At 37.7% G+C, this 24671-nt stretch overlaps 1 protein-coding gene across 2 annotated transcripts in view; it reads right to left on the bottom strand.

Moving 5' to 3' along the window:
- The window catches only part of DCC (DCC netrin 1 receptor), a 975841-nt gene that overhangs the window by 502347 nt on the left and 448823 nt on the right, over positions 1-24671 (bottom strand). For both annotated transcript variants that reach the window (XM_038402401.2, XM_038402402.2), the window contains exons 4-5: positions 13634-13784; positions 13090-13226 (exon numbers count right to left, since the gene is read on the bottom strand). In XM_038402401.2, the coding sequence (XP_038258329.1) occupies positions 13090-13226; positions 13634-13784 (288 nt within the window). The remainder of the gene's footprint in view (positions 1-13089; positions 13227-13633; positions 13785-24671) is intronic.

The following is a 24671-nucleotide window of genomic DNA, read 5'->3' as shown; positions in this document are numbered from 1 at the left end:
TTGGAATGTGCCTAGCACACTGGCAATGTTTCCGCAAATAAATAAATAATATGTTAACTTTCATAATATATTAATGTCGAGACAGTGCTATGATACAGAGGTTTCTAGCTTTATTATCCAACACTCACAGGAGAAGATGCTGGGTGATACAAGCCCAGTACATGCAATGCAATATTTAAGAGCCTTTTGCACTATATTTTTGAAATTACCCTTAAGGCTAGAACTCTCAGAAAGGCTCAGAACCCACATCTTGAGCCAGATTTCAAGAAAGCTCGGTGACCGAGTTCTTTTGAAAAGCTAGCCCTTATTCAGGTGCCTCAGAGGGAATGAACTCTTTCTAAAAGTTGTCCCCGATGTGGGTACTGAGCACTTGAAAATATGACCCTAAGCTCTTTTGAAAATCTGGTCCCATAACCTCCGGTGTGGGGCATGCTGTAGAGGGGATGTGGAATTCACTATAAACAGAATAAAGATGCTTTCTTTCAAGATTTATTTATTTGTTGGGGGGCTATTTATTTGTTTGTTTATTTGTTATTCAGTGAATCATTTTGGCAGCAGCTGATGCCAATAGCTCTTAAAAAAAAACAAACCAAAAAAACCCAAAAAACCCCAAACCAAACATACCCTCTCCGCCAGTGTAAAATGAAAAGTAATTTCAGTTTTCCTCAATGGGTCATTTTTGGGGGTGTGGAGGGGTTGGTTTACAACTATATTTAATGACTTTTCCTTTATAAAAATAAAATATCAAAAATGTTACTTATTTCAGTTACTAGTAGGGAATAGCAGCATAGATGTGGCAGGTACGGACTGGGGTGTAGAGAGGTGCATAGGGCACTACCCTACGATTCTGACGTGTCTTTACTCAACTCACCTAAGTAGTGCTTCACCATGTACACTGCTATATATACACCTGTGCTAGGGATGCATACAGTATATGTACTCTACACGTTACCATAAGGTTAGACATAGCCTTAATTCCCATAAATGACACTCCTTTCCTGTGGGTTAGGAGAAATTTTAAAGGGCTAGAAGTTTTCTAAGACACGTGTAGTAATTAATCTTCGAAACAATGAGAGAGATAGACATTCTTCCCCTTTGACAGCTGGAGAAAGTTAGGCACTTAGGGTCAGAGTTGTCTTGATTTACATCTGCTGGGAATCTGCCACAGTATTGTTCAGGGACCGATCTCTCAGGCGTGATGAACTGTCCATTCCACTTATTTGCAGAGTCACTCAGAAAATATAGATCTTGCCAGTCTACAGCCTTAACCACAAAATTATCCTTCCTCTTTTGAAGGACAATAGGTATCTACAGTTCCACTGCTAAGGTCTGGCCAATAATAATTCACATAATTTGATAATTTAGGCTCATCTTCTGTAATTTGTTGCACAAGTAGAGTCTGTTTTGCCCACACGCAATGAATTGCAAGATCCAGGCTCAAATCATGAAATTGTTTTCTTTTCTGACCCTTTAAAGAATAAGGAGAAGTGAATTATAAATACCAGATTAATTACTGGAGGAAGAAAGAAAATTGGGGTGCCATTAAAATTGACATTTTCTCCTGCACAACATAGAATAGTGTAGGGAATGCCAAGAAGGCACAGAATCAACATACATAACACAGTTGTAACAATTAGTTTTAATTTATTAGGTAGTTTGCTAACAACTATATTGTGTTCTATTAGAATTTATTACATTTTATTGTCTTTTACCATGGATGTCAACACAGGCTTTACATACTCATAACTATTCTGAGTCAGAAGCAGCAACAATAAAATTTAGCAAAATCCATTCAATCACAATCCTAAATTGTAGCAATGTAGAAGATCTTGGAGGTTAATGAACTGACATTTTGTCCTAATTTTCAAAGATGTGTGCTCACATGCAAGCCCTGCATCTGAGACCAGACAACCTATGGGCAAATTAGTTATGAAACAGCATACAAACCAGTTTTGAAAATCAGTCTGAGTCAAGATGGTGTAGTTGCTAAGCAACAGCATTAAAAGAATGCATGATTTTTTTGTTTGTACGTTCCTCTATTCTGTTGCTTATTTCTCGGGGGTGTGGGGGAAAGACAAATATTTAAATTGGAATTTAATAACTGTTTTTGCTTTTTAATTACACTACATTGAAAAATTAATGAATAATATTCAGGCTTCTGAAGAATAAGAGAGAATTATACATCTGCATGCATAATAATTATATAATTAAAATAAAAGAGAGAATTATTCATCTGCATGCATAGTCATGGTCATCAGGGTGGTCAGCATGCGTGAGAGGGACAGTAAATGAAGCTATGTGTCTGCTGTGTTCGTATATGGCCCAATCCTGCCTCTGAAATAGTGGGGAAAGTCCACCTTGACTCCAGTGTTATCAGAATAAGGCCCTAAATTTTGACCCTCATGAGCCAAACATCAATGCAATACCAAAAAAAGTACAGTGTACAGCTTAGTTTTCCAGCATGGAATAAGGTATGGCCTTACATATTAGATGAAGATAAAATTTTGAAAAACACTTAAGTAACTTAAGAACCTAAGGGGGAGATTTTCAAAGGCACAAGGAACAGTTAGACTCCTATCTATCTCTCACAGAAAGTTATGTGGAGTTAGGCAGCCATTCTCCTTTTGTGCCTTTGAAAATCTCCCACTGTACCATTTTCAAAAGTGACTTAGGTGCCTAGGAACCTAACACCCATTGACTTCCAATTAGAATAAGGTTCCTAAGTGCCTAAAAGCCAGATTTACACAGGTATTTAGGTGCCAAAAGATACCAATAGGTGCCTCGTGGGATTTACAGAAGATTAACTTGAAGCCTGTGGGAGTTAGGTGCCTAACCTTTTGAAAATCTCCATAGGTACTGTGACAAAGTTCCTCTCTGCCTCAGTAGCAGATTAATGATTTTTCCGCCCCTAGGCCCAGAAATAATTGCCGCCCCCCCACCCCAGCTCACCTCTGCCTCCTCCCCTGCGCGCGCCGCTGGGTCCTGCTTCTCCCCACTCCCTGCCAGTGCTTGTGCGCGAAACAGCTTCGTGAAGGAGAGAGGAAGGGGGGGAACGTGGCGCGTTCAGGAGAGGAGGTGGGGCTGGGGTGGGGATTTGGGGAAGGGGACCAATAGGAGCAGGGAGGTGGTGGAGAATGGGGGCGGGGAAGAGGTGGAGTTGGGGCGGGGCCGGGGCAGAGGGTGCGAACCGGCACCGGGGGAAGCAGCCTCTGGCTGCTATTATAAATTTGCAAATTTGTCGGCTTAGGCGTTAATACGCCGCTACTCTGCCATGGTGGGTCCTGTGCTTATTGGCGGATTTGCTCGCCTCAGAGATTCACGGCAGCCCTCAGTTTGGCCACTTTTGCTAGTGGCTCAAACCTGCCGTTCACTCAGCTAACCTCATCACTGGCCAGCATGTGGGAAACAGAGAACAATCCCCGCAGTCTCTGCTGATCCACCATGTGGGTCAGGGAACAGCCCAGAGACCTTCCTCTCTGATGGAACCCACAGTCCAGGTCAAGTCCTCCTGTGTCTGATCAGGAATTGGGAGGTTTGGGGGGAACCCAGGCCCGCCCTCTACGCCGGGTTCCAGCCCTGCGTGCCTCCTGGAACAGCTGTGCGACAGCTACAACTCCCTGGACTACTTCCCCATGGCCTCCTCCCAACACCTTCTTTATCCTCACCATAGGATCTTCCTCCTGGTGTCTGATAATGCTTGTACTCCTCAGTCCTCCAGCCGTACACCTTCTCACTCTCAGCTCCTAGTGCCTCTTGCTCGCAGCTCCTTGCACGCATGCCACAAACTGAAGTGAGGTCCTTTTTATACTCAGGTGCCCTGATTAGCCACCCCCCCCAATTGATTCTAGCAGCTTCTTAATTGGCTCCAGGTGTCCTAATTAGCCTGCCTCAGCAAGTTCCTTCTTGTTCTGGAACTGCCCCTGTTACCTTACCCAGGGAAAATGGACCTCCTTAATCTGGGACTAATATATCTGCCTTCTAACACTCTTCTGTAGCCATCTGGCCTGACCCTGTCACAGTACCTATCTGCATCCTTAAGCACCTTTGTACACCCAGTTCTGAGGCCCTTTTGAAAATGGCCCTTAGGCTCGTAAATCATTTAGTCGGTTCAGAAAATTTTACCCCAAGCCTAAAAAGTGATTCTCTGACAGTTTCTTGAGGAGAACGCATAGGCAGCTGCACAATACAGATGCCATAAGTGGTTGCCTAGAGCAGCAAAGCATCCAGTAACTGTTTGTGTGGGTGACAGCAAGTTGGTGTGATACAGCAGTACAGATTGGCATTTGCTGGTTTGCCTATTACAGAAGAATCGTTAGTGTTGGCCATAAGGGGTATGTGTATCAGTGTCACTAAAGAATATTGAGATATAAATAAAAACAGGTTTCAGAGTATCAGCCGTGTTAGTCTGTATCCATAAAAAAAACAGGAGTACTTGTGGCACCTTAGAGACTGACAAATTTAGTCTCTAAGGTGCCACAAGTACTCCTGTTCTTTTTGCAAATAAAAACAGAGCATTCTAGTTACCAGTATAGTTGTTATTCTGCAGGTTTGAGGACATATGTGCAGTAGATCATTAAACTATCCATACAGAACAACAGATTAGTACCTATTGTGATGATCTGTCCTTTTCACAGAATAGATCTCACTTGTTACTATGTAGTACAGTTGAATCTTTTTATAAGGCTCAATTTGAGCAATTTCCATTCTGATTGTTATAGAGTATCTGACTGATCACTACAGCCAGATCTACAAAATGATATATTTCCTAAATTAGAGAGTTATGCATAGAAATAGCAAAGGCATCATGCCAATACTGATCTTCCTGTGCAGATGGATTTAAACAGGTTTTCCCATGGACCGATGCATTTCCATTGCCACAACAAAGATCTGGGGAAATCATCCTCAAATTCAGTATCTCCAACAATTTTCCTTGGGTAATTTTGAGAGAGCACCAACAACAAATAGCTCCTTTCTACATGCATATTCCGCTGTTGGGTTGAACATGATTATGCATATTAGCTGAAACTGGCAACAAGCGGAGTTTTATTCAAGCCTTTCCCATAAATAAGTAGCACAAGAGAGGTGTGGCCTGTGCATTTGTAAGATGCTAGCCCACAGATGTATTGACAAGGACTACATTTTCCGAAGTGTCTGAATGAGTTAGGAGCTCAGCTCCCACTGAAATTCAATGTAAATTAGGTGCTTATTCTTAGATTACCAAACACTGTCCCCAGACATTCTTGATCTGGGTTCATTTTCAATTCACTCTTGTGAGAGCCCATTAAGGCAAGACACTAGCAGAATCTTTTCTATCATGTTGCTGCAGACCGAACTGCTCATATCTGCACCAACAGGTTCAAGAAAGCAAGGAACATAGCAACAAAGAAAATGCTATACTGGATACAGCAGTGCTCATCTTAGTCCAGGATCTGGTCTCTGACATTGACCAGTACCAGCAGATTCAGCATAAAGCAGAGTAAAGTTATGGAAAAACCACCTAAAAATGGAAAGTTTCTTCTTTACCCTTCATTCATTAGATGTTGACTAATGCGTGGAAACATAGGGGCTTATATCCCTACCAAAACTCTATTTTTAAAATCTTTGTTTATAACAACTCTGGATGTTTTCATTATCCATATAAAATGTACATTCTTTTTATAATCATGCTAAACTCTTAGTTTCAATGCTACCTTCAACATCCTTCTATATTCTAGCAATAAAGTTTTCTTTCCTTGAGGCAAACTTGAACCAGAGACTCTAAGCAGACAAATCTTCATTACACCTCTGATCCCTCCATTTCTCCCCACACTTCTTTTCTCTTTTTATTTCTGTTTCTCACCAAAAGCAAAATTCACCTGGGATGCAAATCACAAGAAGGCTTACTTATGATCAAAACCTGTCAGGTACCCAGATTTCTCCACCCTTGGTGATCTGCCTTTATTGTGTGAGCCTTGCACGCAGACACCCAACTTATGGGGTAAGATAAAACTTCCATCACAGCCTTAATAAAAACAGAGGGTCAACAAATATAACTTATTTTGTATGACACAAAGTCTACAATTTTCAAGTACTTAAAAAAATGCTAGAAAAGGATTTCATAAGATATTAAGATAAATACAAGGTATATCCCCAATAGCATTGCTTTTCATAACATTTTCAGTAACTGCATCTGTAACATTTTCATCATAATTCTTCCATTTTCTCCATAAGCATGATGCAACAGTGGATGGAGTGATTCCCAAGGAAACATTACAGCCTCTCAATCAATTGCATAAAACATATTCTGAACATTGTACAAATGGGTGTTTACTAGATGGAAAATAACTGCTCCTGGGGAGCCCTTAAAGTTTATTCATCGCATAATATGTATTTTAAAAATTTTCTAAATAAGAGAAAACAAAGATGAAAGGAAATATTGATCCATCCAGTTCAGCCCCTGTCTTTTTGGAATGACTAGCTGAATTTTAGCAGGTATAAAGTTGAAGTGTCAGCACTCCTCATAGATTTATCCATTCTTTTTTATGTTTGCAGCTCTTGCGACTTCTTTGAGCACGAGCAGCCTGTCCCATTTCCCAACAGCACAATGCAAAATATTTTCCCAATGCCCAAGCTAAATACATTACTTTTACTTCATTCATGTCAACTCTTAAACATATTTTTGATAGTTAATATTACTGTGAAAACACCAGGAAACAAAAGACATCAATGCAAAGCAGGCCCTTACAGTTCCATGAAATTTAACCACACAATTCCCACTAATGCCATGAAGAGATAAATCGTAAAAAGAATGAGAAGAAAATGGACACTGCAGCATGATGAAACTGACAAGCCTCTCAGCAGCACTGAAGAGCTGGGGCATGGGGAAGCAAAAGAGGAGGGACTTCGATAACGGTAAGAGGAAATGACAGGGTGGATGAGTTATTCTCTTGCATCCTTAGTTTGCTTCTGCATTCACTTCTGATACATACAGAATAAATTTAAAAAAAACCCCTGATATCCTGTATTCTACTTTTGGACCTTCACCTTATAGTGATGGTAAAAATGACTTGAAGGGAGTTTTTACAGCCTTTTGGGGATTTAAGATTTATTAATTTTTTTAAAGAATTGCCTGGGATAATCCATCATGGAACCATCTTTTGGATGATCTGTTTCCACTTTAGCTTTCCATCACATACATAAGCATACAATGTTCCAGATAGAATGATAGATTCAGTTAGAGAACAAGTAAAGAGTTTCAACTGTGTTTGGCATTCAGAATAAAACACCTGAATGAACAATCTACCTCAGCTAGCTGCTGTGGGATTAGCTATTGGTGACACACAGAACATTCAAAGATATTAATAGAACAGACTGATATGGGATCCTTAACTCACCCTACCATGCAAAGGTACAGAGGGACAGATCCTCTCAACTGGTGTAAATTGTCATCACTCCAGCAAATTCAATGGAATTATTACAAATTCTACCATTTGAGGATCTACCATGGAATGTTTCTGTGTCAGGGATTTAAGAATAGTGAATGATCTTTTACAATGTGGAACTATTTTACCATTGATGTAGTAATATGGTATATCCTTGGACATATTTTTCACATCCAGAGTAGACTGAATCCTTCTTATATAAATGCTTCATGATTTGTGCCCAGCAGGGTAAGTTTAAAAGATGCTTCTGTAGCCTTAATAAACAATTGTCTGGCTTTTGTTCCTAAGCATGTCAAACAATGTTATTTCAACACAGGGCTATTCCTCTAGCATTTACTCTGTTCCTAAATTATTCACACACAGGAACATGCTCCAGGCCACTATCAGTCAGCATTTTTCATACTTTTGATCTGTGCTCACATATTCTGGCAATGGACGTTCTGGAGTGAAAATAAAATCAAACAACAAAGATTAGATTGATCATCCTTTGCAATACCAACTACCTCTTGGTCTTGGCAAACTAAACTAGACTTGTTGGAGACCTGGCTCATAACAACATGGAGGCTCATCTTTCTTGCTGGAAAATAAAACTGATGCAAAAAACAATTGGTCCTAAAAACTCAATAGTAAAAGGTGCTTGTTTCCCTGGTTGCAGTTTGGAAGCGTTTTCTAAGTTGTCTCTTTATAGATTACATATAACTTGCTTTGTAAAAGCTACGAATGGTGTTTTTCTGTGAACACCAGCTTTTGGACCCAGTCTTCTGTTTTTGTTGGCAATCTCTGTCTAATCAGTAACCTGAAACCATGCAAAGCCAGTGTGCTGACCTTGCACTGCTGTGAAACAATTCACTTCTGTATTGCTCTGTATGGGACATTTACAGGATCTTTAAATCACAGAGAGAACAACAATTATATTATGTACAATAATCTCAACGCAATTAAAAGTAGCTTTGAGATCCAAGTGCAATTTTATTATGAACCTGAAAATATGTCACATTAATATGCAATTGTTTATTTGATTAAAAATCTTCTTTATCCTCAAAAGGCTATGTACATCTTCCTGGACATGACAGGCACAATTCTAACTCTATGTTATTTGAAATCTGGCAGTCACATTATGTTTGCCATTGGAATGTACAGAATTTAAACACTATCGGGGATATGCATTCATTACAATAAATGCTTGCAAAAGTCAGTTTTGCAAAATTAAGCTCCAATCCAGTGACTGGATCTGGAAACCCTGACTCTCACTCCAGCATAACACTGTACTGAAATTAATGGGATTCTATGCTGGAGTAAAGATCTTTGCTTGATCATTGCTATAATCCAGTGCACCTCAGGCCCATTCTTCCATCAGAAATGGCTAAAGAATCATAGAATCATAGAAGATTAGGGTTGGAAGAGACCTCAGGAGGTCATCTAGTCCAATCCCCTGCTCAAAGCAGGACCAACACCAACTAAATCATCCCAGCCAAGGCTTTGTCAAGCCAGGTCCTAAAAACTTCTAAGGATGGAGATTTCACCACCTCCCTAGGTAATCCATTCCAGTGTTTCACCGCCCTCCTAGTGAAATAGTGTTTCCTAATATCCAACCTAGACCTCTCCCACTGCAACTTGAGACCATTGCTTCTTGTTCTGGTATCTGCCACCACTGAGAACAGCCTAGTTCCATCCTCTTTGGAACCACCCTTCAGGTAATTGAAGGCTGCTATCAAATCCCCCCTCACTTTTCCCTTCTGCAGACTAAATAACCCCAGTTCCCTCAGCTTCTCCTCGTAAGTCATGTGCCCCAGCCCCCTAATAATTTTTGTTGCCCTCTGCAGGACTCTCCAATTTGTCCACATCCCTTCTGTAGTGGGGGGATGAAAACTGGATGCAATACTTCAGGTGTGGCCTCACCAGTGCCAAATAGAGGGGAATAATCACTTCCCTCGATCTTCTGGTAATGCTCCTACTAATACAGCCCATTATGCCATTGGCCTTCTTGGCAACAAGGGCACTCTGATGATTCATATCCAGCTTCTCATCCACTGTAATCCCCAGGTCCTTTTCTGCAGAATTGCTGCTTAGCCAGTCGGTCCCCAGCCTGTAGCGGTGCATGGGATTCTTCCTTCCTAGAACTCTGCACTTGTCCTTGTTGAACCTCATCATCAGATTTCTGTTGGCCCAATCCTCCAATTTGTCTAGGTCACTCTGGACTCTATCTCTGCCCTCCAGCATATCTATCTCTCCCCCTAGCTTAGTGTTATCTGCGAACTTGCTGAGGGTGCAATTCATCCCATCATCCAGATCATTAATAAAGATGTTGAACAAAACTGGCCCCAGGACCGACCGCTGGGGCACTCTGCTTGATACCAGCTGCCAACTAGACACTGAGCCGTTGATCACTAATATCTAAGTGAAATCACTAAACTAAATCTCTTGAGAAAGACATTTTGTTCAAGCTTTAAATTCACCTTCCAAAGATCAAACAGGAAAAATTCCAACCCCAAAAGATGAATGCTTCTAAAAGCTTAAGAAGATCTAGAAAGAAGAGTTATAATGGACACTCATTAGCCAACCTAACCATAGCAATCACCTTGCCAGTGATTGTCATCATTAAACATTTGTTTGTACTTAGCCTAGTCCTTTAAAATCATTGCCAAGCATGCAGCTGATTTATAAAGTGAGAAGGTAATGTTTACTGGAGTTTTAAACTTTCTACTACACAAGGAGACAACTGACATGCTGCCAAAAAGGATTTGTACATGAAATATTCAGAGTTAAAATTTGGCAACAAATATTATTTAGCCTTTCCAGCAACTTCATTCCTTTCTGCATTTTTAGCATTATGGCCAGTACAGGTGAGGGATTGTTTTAAGATCCTCAAGAGAAATGATACCTAGGATCTTCCCAGTGAAAGACATTGGTTTTCCTGCCAGATAGTCTTTAATCTTTTAAATTATGAAGCTATTGCCCTATCATGTGATGCAACTAACTTTGATCTAGTATTGGCCCATTCACATAGCATTCAGGAAAGTTTTAATTATTGGAGTGTTTAATTTTTTAGGTGACACATTAAAATGCTTTGCCCGCCCTTTTCTCCAGGACATACTCTCACACAAACTGTTTACATGAAAACAATTATCTTTCTAACAAACAATGGATTCTTTACAACTAAATGTGCATTTGCTATTCACAGTTTTTGTTTGATAAATAACCCAACTTTTTTTGAAGAACATATATGTATTTATACCCCATCAATGGGAAATGAATAAACCATCAATTAATTATTACATGTCTATAAATTAGGCTAATGGTATGAGCAACTCTGGTAAACTCCTCAGAGAGTTTCCTACTTATGGAGATGAATTTAACAAATATATATGTCCAATTTTCATGAAAATAAGGATATATGGGGATTTCTATTGCCCTCCATTAGTAGGTGTGTCATTTTTGTTGAATCTTTTACATATTCACTATAGCAATACAAACATAATAAATGTTGCTAAGCAATATGATACATGGTGTTAATTTAAATCTGCCACCCTACACGCTTATGAAAATAAATGACCAAACTTTTAAAAGTTATCAAAATTGTACCTCCAAAACTTACACCATATTTCATTAGCTTATGTGACTAGACGCTTATGCAAAAAAACCCAACCCCCTTTACTTTGCATATACAATTGATTGTTTTGCATGCACAATGTTTGTATTATGTATTTTTATTATGTATTTTGCATGCATTTGCATGTTTCTGTGTCAAATTTAGATTTCATTTTCATTGTGTCAGTGATTGTACTATCCTTTATGTTGGTATAACCCCAATCAAACTGTGGTCAATAAGTAACAAATCTCTCTTTTGAAACCTCTCTTCTACCATTCATATATGACCATTATCACAGAAGTATCTGAATCCAAGTTTGTCCCCAAAATTGTAGTACACGCCCTGTTACATATTTCTCTCTGTATAAGCATGAAAATAAATGCAAAGTTAATTTCTATATAATGCATTTTTAGCATAACATTATTATATATTTATATAGAGTCATAGTCAAGTGATAGTTAAGTGCATTATAGAGAACAAAGACATGGGCTGAGATTTTCAAGTCCCGAAAGGATTTGGATGTGAAATTTCTGTTAACTTTCATGGAAATTGTATAGCCAAATCCTCTACAGAGCATTGAAATTTCAGCTTTGGCCCATGCCACAGGATCCTATAATCTACTATAGGCGAGAAAAAAAGAAGATTCACATAAATTGCTGTGTTTATAATTAGTTCTTTATAATTTCATTGTTGGTTTCTGATCAGCATCTTTCAGCAAAGCTAAATAAGCATTTTATCCCAGAAGTTATCTTCCATTTCTGTGTTTGATTCTTTGCAGATTGGAAATGCAGGTTTACAATAAATAGTTAAGGTGAACTTTTGCAATTATAGTCATTTTTTAATTTTCAAAATGTAGCCAATAAAACAGTATATTGTTTTAATGTACCTAAAGCAATATAAAGAAAGTTTCCATCATGTGTAATTACTATAACATTGCATTATGATTTGATAAAAGGATATTGTTATACAAGCATTGAATATCCTATAATCCAACTTTGGGCTCTGTTCTCTAATGGAAGTATTTTAATGCATAAGCTTTAAAACCAGAATGCAAAATGAACAGCACACTGAAATTATGCTATTGTTTGACAAAATATTATCTATGTAGTTTCTTGAATCTTATTGAATAATGCTAATGCAGCTTGGTATTGTTCTCCGATTAAAAAAACACAACACTTCTCAGAATTTATTATAATTCTGGTTCTATTAAAATTTGACACAATAGGGGAGAAAAGCCTGTTTCAAAATTTCTAGGACATCTTTCCACATGTTTCTCAAACAAAACTAAACCTATCATCTGAAACAAAGGAGAAAACATTTTTATGTAGAAGGTAAAACTAGGGTGACTAGATGTCCTGATTTTATAGGGACAGTCCTGATATTCGGGGCTTTTTCTTATATTGACCTATTATGCCCCACCCCCTACCCTGATTTTTCTATCTGGTCACTCTAAGTAACACAGGAAATCATCACTGCATCATTGCTCAGTGGGTGGCATAAAAGGTGATCTTCCAAACTTGGGGGTGGGAAACAACATATTTTTGTTTGAATTCCTGATCTTCAACCCAAAGGTTTTCAAAGCTTTCCACTAAAAGCAACAACATAGGCACATAATACCAGATGCTAAAGCAAGACCATGGAGTCATAAGAGAAAGAGAAAAGAGTAAATCAATTTCAGTAAGCAATACTATAGTTATGAACAACTTGCTAAAATAAGATTGCAGATCACCATTGTCTCCATTTGTGATGCCATAAACAAGAAAAAACAGTTAACTGAATGGAGCAAATTGGGATTTGACACCAACAAATATTCTACTAGCAATTAGATTATAAGCCATAGACATTGTAAGAAATTTTACTCTGCTGTTTTATGTTCTTCCATGAGGTATATTGATTACGTGTATATACCATTTATAGGTGAGTGAAAATCCTGTTCAAAGAAGGGTGGGAACTCCACCAGTTTAGAGATAAGTACATGGAGACCCGCAGAGGAAGGAGTTATATAAGCGCTAATGGTTATCAACATTCTTAGGAAAGCAAAGGACTCCTCTTGAACAGAGTCTGGAAATTTGTACTCACCCATAACTGTGAGCTCTGCAGAGGCACTACTGTTCTCATTCTTGTAGCTGACAATGCAAGTGTATGTCCCAGAATCGTCATCAGTCACATTAGAAATAAGTAAGTTACTGCCAGCCAATAATGAATATTTTTTGGATCTGTAACATTGACAAAAAAAATCCATGTTCACATTAATCTCCAATGAAAAGTACTCAGGATCTAAGGTACTCCATAGAGCCTTCTCGGTGAGCTAGCTCTAATCTTACAATGTTGTTATTAAATTTGATAATTAACTTTTGAATGCCACTCTATCTGATTTAAATAGCTTTTCATAAAAGAAGACATTTATGGCTAGATTCTGCCCTCAGATGTGCATGCACAGCTGCAAATGAAGAAAACAGGAGTTTCATGTGCACATCCAGTCTTATTATTACTTAAAATGAAAGCTTCATCTCCTCAAAGCTGAACCAAATTGACAACACTTAAAATGGTAGTTAATGTTTTACCCTTACTTCACCCTAGGAAACGAATTTTCATTATATAAAGAGACCCGAGTATGAAATACCTGACAGGAATAATTTCATCTCCTCGCATCCATGTGAAGGTGGGTGTGGGAAACCCAGAAACACAACACTCAAGAACGGCATCTTTTCCCTCAAGGGCTACCACATTTGATGGTCTCTGCAGGAAAAATTGCTGTCTGTGCAAACCCGGATCTATGAAGGAAAAAGAGAAAGTTATTATAAAATACTGTTTGATTTCAGAACAGGGAATCAAAACAGCCTATCAATAATGGACCCAAGGAATTCAGGTCTTCAAGTCTTCTCTCTGAACAGGAAAAAAAACAGTAATAAAGAACTATAGAAAGGACTATGGAATGGAGATCTGATGGAGCTGTTTGTGGATGGAAGCCAATGGAGCTGTTTGATTCTGGTGCAATGTTATCTTTTTGAATAGCTGTAGAAGTATTCTTTAGAGATTGGAGTCAGAGCTGAGTCTTGGGAAGGCCACAGAAAAAGTTGCACTCAAGCAAGAAGAGACAAAAGCATGTATAATGATGTCAGAAAAGCTGGGGTCAAGGTAGTCATGGTATTTTGAAAGTGTTGATAAGCAGATTGATAAATATGAGAGGTGAGAGAGAGGAAAAGGGAAACTCTAGTAAATCAAGGAAGTCATCAAGATTATGAACCAGGGACATAAATGGAAAGTCTGAGTTGAGAAGGAAGCTAGGAGAAAGAGTAGTGTCCAAAAAGCTCCTTTGGCTCAAGGGAGCTCCTGAGACAAATTTACTGGGTGATGTTGAGACACAGCTTCAAATGTAGTTGGTAGTAAGGCAGGCAGAAAATAGACAGAAAGGGTGACCAGGAAAGAGTCAAAGTAGTGAAAAGATTGGACAAGACAGACAGATATTCCTATATTTGTTTACTGTGTATATAATAGCAAGCATCGAGAAGTTGATGAAGTGAGCTGTAGCTCACGAAAGCTTATGCTCTAATAAATTTGTTAGTCTCTAAGGTGCCACAAGTACTCCTTTTCTTTTTGCGAATACAGACTAACACGGCTGCTACTCTGAAACCTTTGGTTTACAGGGTAAATAAAACACTTGAGAACAGAATGGTGGAAATTCTTGATATGCCATGGGGATGAAATGTCTGAAGTCTGTTCCAACTCTATTTAAAATGATTTCAGAATATATTTACATACACACACACGCGCACACACACACACACACACACACACACACACACACACAGAGTAACTACTATTACATATACTTCCATTTCACTCGACAAACACTGACACCTGCAAATCTCACTTAAGTCAGCAGGAAGCCACAGTATTGAGGATCTCAGGTCCAAAGTAATGGCTCTGTTTTACCAAACATATAGCTAGAAATTTTATTTATGTGTATGCACTGGCTGATCTGTTGCTCCATGTCTACCATACACCCAGCCTTCCAAGATACACATGCCATGCCCAACTACAAGTTAGTAGACACAGCACAGGATTTACTTTGTGAAATTCTATGAGCTTCATTATGCTGGAAGTTGGATTAGACAATCAAAATGGTTGATAAGATCACTACCTTAGAAGGTGTAACTTAAAGATACAGTAGATATAGAGAAGTAAAAATCTAAATGCTGCTTTAAAAATGCCAATTTTCCAAGCTAAAAACAGTTATGAACAGAATTGAATAAGAGACAATATTTGAACATAAAAATTTGAATGCCAGTTACGAATTGTGACTGCTTTATTATATGCTCAGAAAAACCCACTCTTCTGCTACCATGAAAGAAGGCTTCTTTGGTTAAAAAAAGTCCTGATTAAGAGGGGAGATAAAGGCAGCAGTAAAAACTAATATACAGAAAACAAATTAAAAAGTGCGGAAGCTGATAGCAATGAATACAAACCAACAGTTAGAAAATGCTAAAATGAGACCAAAGGTATCAATGAAAAAAAGAAAATTTGCAGCCAGTAAGGTTAAGGCAATAAGAAATAATTCTTTAAATAGATCAAGAACAAATTAAAGGTTAGCACTAGAACAGGTCCGAATAACACTCAAGGATGATAAAATTATGCATCATGATGCAGAAAAGGCAGAAGTATTCAATAAATATTTCTCTTGTATATTTGGAAAGAATCTGTTTGATATATTCCTATATTACAGTGATAATTAAATATCTTTTATTCCAACAGACAATGTTAAATTTAATAATGGCTATTTAACATCTTGTTTAGCCATTCTTAAAAACATGTTTCCAGATAACAGCATCCTCCTTTTTCAGATCAATACATTATTAACTGGAGGTAAATCAATGAAGCAGGACATAGTTTTATTTTAAAAAAACTGAAATTTTCTGATCTGTTATTTCTCAGGCTGTCAAGCGATTAAAAAAAATTAATCGTGATTTATTGCACGATTAATCATGCTGTTAAATTATAGAAAACCATTTATTTAAATATTTTTGGATCTTTTCTACATTTTCAAATATTTTGATTTCAATTACAATACAGAATATGAAGTGTATACTGCTCATGTTAGACTGACCTCACACTTGGTAAAGCAACCCCCCATCCTTTCATGTATTTATACCTGCTCCTGTATTTTCACTCCATGCATCCGATGAAGTGGGTTCTAGCCCATGAAAGCTTATGCCCAAATAAATTTGTTAGTCTCTCAGGTGCCACAAAGACTCCTTGTTGTTTTTGCTGATACACACTAACAAGCCTACCACTCTGAAAACTGCTCACTTTATATTTATTTTTATTACACATATTTGTAATTTTAGTAACTTTTGAAATAGTATTTTTCAATTCACACAATACAAGTACTGTTGTGCAATCTCTTTATCATGAAAGTTGAACTTACCAATATAGAAGTATGTGCAAAAAATAACTTCATTCAAAAATAAAACAATGTAAAACTTTAGAGCCTAGAAAGTCCACTCAGTCCTACTTCTTGGACAGTCAATTACCCAGACAAACAAGTTTGTTCACATCGCAGGAGACAGTGCTGCCCACTTCTTGTTTCTAATGTCATCTGAAAGTGAGAACAGGCATTTGTATGGCACTGTTATAGCCGGCATTTTCAGATATTTACATGCCAGATATCCTAAAGATTCATATGTCTCTTCATGCTTCAACCATCATTCCAGAAGAAATACATCCAGGCTGATGATGGGTTCTCCTAGGTAATGATCCAAAGCAGTGTGAACTGATGCACATTCATTTTCATCATCTGAGTCAGATGCCACCAGCAGAAGGTTGATTTTCCTTTTTGGTGGTTCAGGTTCTGTAGTTTTCGCATCTGAGTATTGTCCTTTTAAGAATTCTGAAAGCATGCTCCACACTTCGTCCCTCTCAAATTTTAAAAGGCACTTCAGATTCTTAAACCTTGGGTCGAGTTTGTAGCTATCTTTTGAAATATCACATTGGTACCTTCTCTGAGTTTTGTCAAATCTGCTGTGAAAGTGTTCTTAAAAAGAACATCAGCATCGAAGACTGTTATAACATGAAATATGCGGCAGAATGCAGGTAAAACTGCAGGAAACATACAATTCTCCCCCAAGGAGTTCAGTCATAAATTTAATTAATGCATTATTTTTTTAACAAGCATAGTCAGCATGGAAACATGTCCTCTGGAACGGTGGCCGAAGCATGCAGAGGCAAATGAATGTTTAGCATATCTGGCATGTAATGCCGGCTACAGAAATGCCATGCGAATGCCTGTTCTCACTTTGCCGTAAATAAGAACTGGGCAGCATTATCGCCTGTAAATGTAAACTAACTTGTTTGTCAAGTGATTGGCTGAACAAGAAGTAGGGCTAAGTGGACTTATAGGCTCTAAAGTTTTACATTATTTTTGTTTTGGATTGCAGTTATGTAACAGAAAAATCTACATTTGAAAGTTGCACTTTCAAGATAAAGAGATTTCACTCCAGGACCTGTATTAAGTACATTGAAAAATACTATTTCTTTTGTTTATCATTTTTACAATGCAAATATTTGTAACAAAAAATAATAATACAAAGTGAGCATGGTACACTTTGTATTCTGTGTGTATTTAAAATCAATATATTTGAAAATGTAGGTAGTCATCCCAAAATATTTAATAAATTTCAATTGGTATTCTATTGTTTAACAGTGTGAAATATTAATCACAATTAATATTTTAATCAATTAATTTTTTGAGTTAATCGCATTAGTTAACTGTGATTAATCGACAGCCCTAGTTATTTCACATGTTTCTCTCTTGCTTCAATTTTGCCTGGCCAAATTTTTGATATCGCTGAAGTTTATCAGATACACATACTTTAATGGAAACCCTAATAAAAATGATACAGCTAGATTAGTGACTTTTTAAATTTGAAGATGCTTATCTGAATGTGAAATTGCCAAATTTCATCTAAATCTGAAATTTATTCAGCCTTTCTTTGATGATAACTTCAAATCATGGCTTAAACTATTTAGATGAAATAACTAAGATAGACACAAAAATCTAAGTTGCAAGGAAACTTGTTTATTTATATAAATCTCCCTTAGACCAGAATTTTAAAACAGGAGGCTTGATGCCTGAGCACATTTATCTACCTGCATTAGCATATGTAAACAGCATGATTGTGTGGACAAATGGCAACCAGCACAGGCAATCACGCAGCTTCTCAGTATACATATGTACAATACCATTGCATAATCGTGCTTCTGGTTTTTTTTCCTCCAAAATTTGTTATTTACAGTCATCCAAGCCTCATTTGTCTGACTTCTCTCACCCTCTGACCACCTATTTCCTAGCTGGACTACTTTTTTTATATCTCCAGTAGTTTCTAAATTTGCATTGTCGTGCCTTAGACTCAACCCAGCTGCCTCTCTCTCTCTGTCAGCTAGCTGCTTCTACTTATTAATGTACAAATTTCCTGGCACAAGAAGGAGGAACTGTGCTGTATGGTAACAAACGCCATTTCAATATGCTGCCCCACTAAGACCTTAAAAATGCAAGGCTAGACCTCTATCTGAACTTTTCTTTCCTGCTTAGCCACAGAAATGCTAGTTGAAAAGGCAGCATTATCTACACATCTGTATTTCAACTGCAAGTCCACTTCAAAAGCAGATACAAATTATAAATGAGTAATTCCTGAAACATCAGCAGAACTGAATGAAAGCTCTACCTGAGTGAGGGAGTTCTAGGCACGGCCAGAGACTGTAGCAGACTGGTACATAAAGATCTTAATAGAAAATCAGTTACAAAAAGAAAGGATGAGGAAATCACCTACAATTTTCTGAAAAGCAAAGGGAAGAATAGAATCTTTGGTCTCAGATCCGTGAAGTCTACTTAGAAATGTTAGGAACTCCTGCACAAAGTGGGACAAGTCCCTGGAAGGTGCTGAGGACCTCCTGGAAGTTGATGACTGTGTTCTCATCTCCCATATATGTCAATAAGAGTCAAATGTGCTCAATGTTTCCCCAAAGGTGATCAGCCACAGAATCAGGACCTTAGCCCTTCCTTTGCCAGCTGTATAAAGGCTATAAGTAGTTTTAGGACAAGAGGGATCAGGTAGTAGCTAATAAATTGTATTTAATTGCTGAGCAAATATGACATTTTGGGTATTGAATGCTAGTCCCACCATCAATATTTGGAAACAAGAATTGATCTGCTATCTCAGGCTATCAAACCAGACATATAATCCCAACAAATAACTGAACAAAACTCACATGTGCTGGTTAACTGGAATGTGAAAAAGAATGTCAATTTTAACCTAAAATAATGCAACTATGGGCTTCTGAAAATAACACACATCATGGTGTTATACAACTTTTTTTTGTGCCATGAAAGGAAGAACGGCTTTTAACACACACTGATTATTTAACAATTAGTGTATTTATTACTGTTACTTTTTGTTTTTTATGTTTGATTGGGCAGATCCTCAGCTGATCTAAAAAGTCCAATGAAGTCAGAGGAGCTACGTCAATTTCATCAGCTGAGATTATGGTCCAATATGATTTTATTAGTGATATTTGGTGAACAAAATCTATTGATTATGAAAGTTTACTGGATTATGTTTTTACTTAACAATAAGAAGGTAAAATAGCAATAAAATATTACAAATTCATTTCCTCTATTTTTGCCGAAATTGTATGCAATTTGTCACTTGTACTTGTCATAGTGACACTCCGTACATGAAGACAGAAGAAAAAAGGGAAGAAGAAAAGAATGTCATAATAAAAGAAATAGAAACTAAATACTGTAATAACACTCAACTATGCCTAAAGAAAAAGGGAAGTGGTCAAAAAAAAAGAATTTGCCCTGCCCCTTATGCATCCTTCACAGACATTTTACTCTGACACACAATGATCATGAGAGCCTAGTACAAACAACCCATAGCCGCGCTCTGCCCCAACCAGTTAGTAGACCTGGGATAGCATATACTGAACCATTTAAAAGGGGGTCATTCAGGCCCATCCTACCCCAGTGCATGTGGAGGTCTATGTTCCACTAGAGCATCTGGACGCTCACCCAGTTCAGAGAGAGTGCACACTGAACCCTCTCAAATATACTGGCAGGGGGCAATTAGGCATGATCTTTTAGTGAATCTGGAGGCCCTGATTTAAACACCAATAGCTTGATTCTGTCCTTACATAAGAATGGCCAATGGTCCATCTAGCCCAGTATCCTGTCTCTGACAGAGGTCAATGCCAAGTGCGTCAGAGGGAATAAACAGAATAGGGAAATTATTGAGTGATCCATCCCGTCATCCACTCCCACCTTCTGGCAATTGGAGGTTTAGGTACACCAAAGCAGAGGGTAGCATCTTGGCTAACAGCCATTGATAGACCTATCTCCCATGGACTTATACAATTCTTTTTTTGAACCCAGTTACACTTTTGGCCTTCACAACATCCCCTGGCAATGAGTTCCACAGGTTGACTAGGCATTGTGTGAACAAGTACTTCCTTTGGTTTGTTTTTAACATGCTGCCAACTAATTTCTTTGGGTGTCCCCTGGTTCTTGTGTTAAGTGAAAGGGTAAATAACACTTTTTTATTCACTTTCCCCAAGCCATTCATGACTTTATAGACCTTTATCATATCCCCCTTAGTTGTCTCTTTTCCAAGCTGAAAAGTCCCAGTCTTCTTTAATCTCTCCTCATATGGAAGCTGTTCCAAAACCTTAATTTTTGTTGTCCTTCTCTGTACCTTTTCCAATTCTAATATATCTTTTTTGAGATGAGGCAACTAGAATTGCACACAATATTCAATGTACTTATACCATGGATTTATATAAAGACATTATGATATTTACTGTCATAGTATCTATCAATTTCCTAACAGTTCCTAACTTTTTGTTAACTTTTTCGATTGGCGATGCACACTGAGCAGGTGTTTTCAGAGAACTATTCACAATGACTCCAAGATCTCTTTCTTGATTGGAAATGGCTAATTTAGACCCCCATCATTGTGAATATATAGCTTGGATTATGTATTCAAATGTGCATTATTCTGCATTTATCAACATTGAATTTCATCTGCCATTTTGTTGCTCGGTCACTCAGTTTTGTAAGATCCCTTTATAATTCCTTGCAGTCTGCTTTGGACTTAGCTACCCTGTGTAATTTTGTATCGTCTGTAAATTTTACCATCTCACTGTTGACTCCTTTTTCCATATCATTTATGAATATGTTGAATATTACTGGTCCTGTTATGGATCCCTGGAGGACACTACTATTTACCTCTCTCCATTCTGAAAACTGACCATTTATTCCTATTCTTTATTTCTTGTCTTTTAACCAGTTAGTGATCCAGGAGAGGACCTTCCCTCTTATCCCATGACAGTTTACTTTGCTTAAGAGCCTTTGGTGAGGGACCTTGTCAAAAGCTTTCTGAAAAGTCCAAGTACACTATATCCACTGGATCATTCTTGTCCACATGCTTGTTGACCCCCTCAAAGAAATGTACTAGATTGGTGAGGCATGATTTCCCTTTAGAAAGGCCACGTGGACTCTCCTCCAACATATTGTGTTCATCTATGTACCTGGTAATTCTATTCTTTCATATAGTTTTCATCAATTTGTCTAGTACTGAAGATAAGCTTACTGGCATGTAATTGCCAGGATCACTTCTGGAGCCTTTTTTTTTAAATGGGCATCATATTAGCTACCCTTCAGTCAGCTGGTACAGAAGCGGATTTAAGTGATAAGTTACATAACACAGTTAGTAGTTCTTCAATTTCATATATCAGTTCCTTCAGAACTCTCGGGTGAATACCATCTGGTCCTGCTGACTTATTACTGCTTAATTTAGTAATTTCTTCCAAAATCTCCTCTACTGACACCTCAGACTGGGACAGTTCCTCAGATTTGTCACCTAAAAAGAATGGCTCGTGTATGGGAATCTCCCTCACATTCTCTACAATGGAGATGGATACAAAGAATAAATTTAGGAAGTACTTTTATCCCCATTTCACAGATGAGGAACTGAGACCCAGACAGATTAAGTGACTTATCCAAAGTCAAACGGGAAGTCTGTGGCAGAGCAGGGAATTAAAATCTGGTCTCCCCACTCCCAGGCTAGTGCCCCTCATCATAATTTATTGTTATTATTAATCATCATTTACTGATTATTCCTTTAATCAAACCAGGGGTATGTTGTAGGTCTGTAATGTATTTTATTAATAAGGGTTGTGATGCATTTAATCTTATATCAAATGGAATTAGGCAAGAATAATTCAAATTCTGTTTAATATCTCACCCCGTGAGCTTCCCCAAGTAGGAATAACAAAGGAATTTGCAGGGAATTTGGCTCATTCACTGTTACAGAAATGGAGAGTGCATGGCCGGAGACAAAGACTGTCACTACTGCATTTGAGCTATGCTGTACATTACTATGAAAATGGGAACTGGTTCCATACAACGACCTATTTTGCTGGCCTGCAATACAAAGTCTCTCATTCTACTGAATTACTTTTGCACTACAGTCCATTAGTAAGAGTTGTTCAGCTGAACATATTTGCTAATAATGTATATCAGGCCAGTACAATGTTATTTTATTATTGCAGCAATTTTTCTATTGCAAACTGCAGAACAGATTCCATTAATATGACATTAATGTCTGTAAGTGCTCATAGTCACATTTCTAAATTTGATTAGAAGAGATAAGATTCATACTTACTAAAACCCAATTTTGCTCTCTCCTGTCACAGAGACAAGGACAAACCAATTCCCTGACCTGATCTTACCATCACGTCTAGAGGCTGCATAGTTAATCCTATCAAAAAAGCAAAGGTTATGTGTGAACAACGATAGAGAAATCTGTCATTAAAATGATACTGATCTGTCAATATACAGAATGCATTAAAGTGTATAACTACAATGTATTAACGTGTTTGGGATTTTGCTTCCCTGCACCCCAAAGGAAATTCAGGCCTGGCTTAGCAGAGCTATAGGATGTCATATGAGCCTATGTGGATAAGCAATAAAGAGGTAAAAAGATCATAACATCAAGGCATTCTTCTTGCTACAGTATTTGCAAAATACATTTACAGACTTGAAGAGAGGCAGCATCAACTAATGGTTGGACTGTGGGATTAGGAGTCAGCTTTGCGGCTGCCTTGCTGTGTGACCTTGAATCTTCGGTTTTCCTGACCTGTGATGGGAATAAAAATATTTACAAGCCTTTGAAATAATGAACATCTTGTTATTGGGGTTATTACTTTTAGCTATTTAGGTGGAGGGTTTTTTTTTAATTAAATATACCAAAATTTTGTCAAGAAAACAGTTGCTTTGGAAAAGCTTCTTCCGCTGCGATTTAATTGTCAGTGGCAAAATGTTACAGAATGAGAAACTGTAATATAGCTAAATTAGTCCATATCCTTAATAAATTATGAATTCACGCAGTCAAGAAAATATGAATTTAACCCTACATAATTCCTTTAACCCCACTCAATATTGCTCTGTTCATACATTCAGAGATTGCATTCACTCTTTTGGCCACAGGGCCACATTGGAAGCTCATGATTACCATTATCCCCAAGTCTTGTTCACAGTCACTGCTTCCCAGGAGTCCCCCCATTCTGTAAGACTAGCCTGCATTCTTTGTTCCTAGATGTATGACTCTACATTTGGCCACATTGAAATATGTATTGTTTGCTCACGCCCACCTTACCAAACAACCCAGATCACTCAGTATTACTGACCTGTCCTCTCCATTATGTACCACTCCACTTCCCCAGACTTTGGGTCATCTGGAATCTTTATCAGTAATGATTTTATGTTATCTTCCATTAATACAAAATGTTAAATAGCAGAGGGCCAAAAACCCATCCCTGCTGGACTAAACTAGAAACATCTCTGCTCAATGATGATTCCCCATTTACAATTACATTTTGAGACCTATCAGTTAGCCAGTTTCTTAATGTGTGCCATATTGATTTTGTATTGTTCCAGTTTATTAATCCAAATGTCACGTGGTACCAAATCAAATGGCTTACAGAAAACTCAGTATATTACATCAACACTATTATCTTGATCAAGCAAAATAATCACATCAATAAGATAAAGTTAGTTTGATAAGTTCTGTCTTCTATAAATCCATGTCGATTGGCATTAATAATATTACCCTCCTTTAATTCTTGATTGAATTAAATTACCCTCTATCAACTGTTTTTTATTTTTCTCAGGATCAGTGTCAAGCTGACGGTCTATAATTAACCACCTAATCCTCTATCTTTTTAAAATACTGACACAACATTAGCTTTCTTCCAGTTTTCTGGAACTTCCCCAGTGTTCCATGATTTATTGAAAATCATCAACAACAGTCCAGAGAGCTTCTTCGCCATCTCTTAAAATTGACAGATGCATGTTTTATCTGGACCTATTGATTTTAAAAAGTCTAATTTTTTAACATTCTCCTGAGTTACTGTTGGAATGGAAAGTATTTCATCACCATCATATGATATGAATACATTATCTGTCTTTTTTTCCCAAATACAGAACAGAAATATTTGTTGAACACTTCTGCCTTCTCTGCATGAATATTGACAATTCTATCATTTTTATGTAGCAATGGAAAAGTACTGTTGTTGGGACCCCTTTTGTTCCTAATATACTTGAA

Source organism: Dermochelys coriacea, chromosome 5, assembly GCF_009764565.3.
Source record: "Dermochelys coriacea isolate rDerCor1 chromosome 5, rDerCor1.pri.v4, whole genome shotgun sequence".
NCBI lineage: Eukaryota > Metazoa > Chordata > Testudines > Dermochelyidae > Dermochelys > Dermochelys coriacea.
The sequence above is the reverse complement of the archived record's forward strand: the minus strand, read 5'-3'. Positions and strand labels throughout refer to the sequence as shown.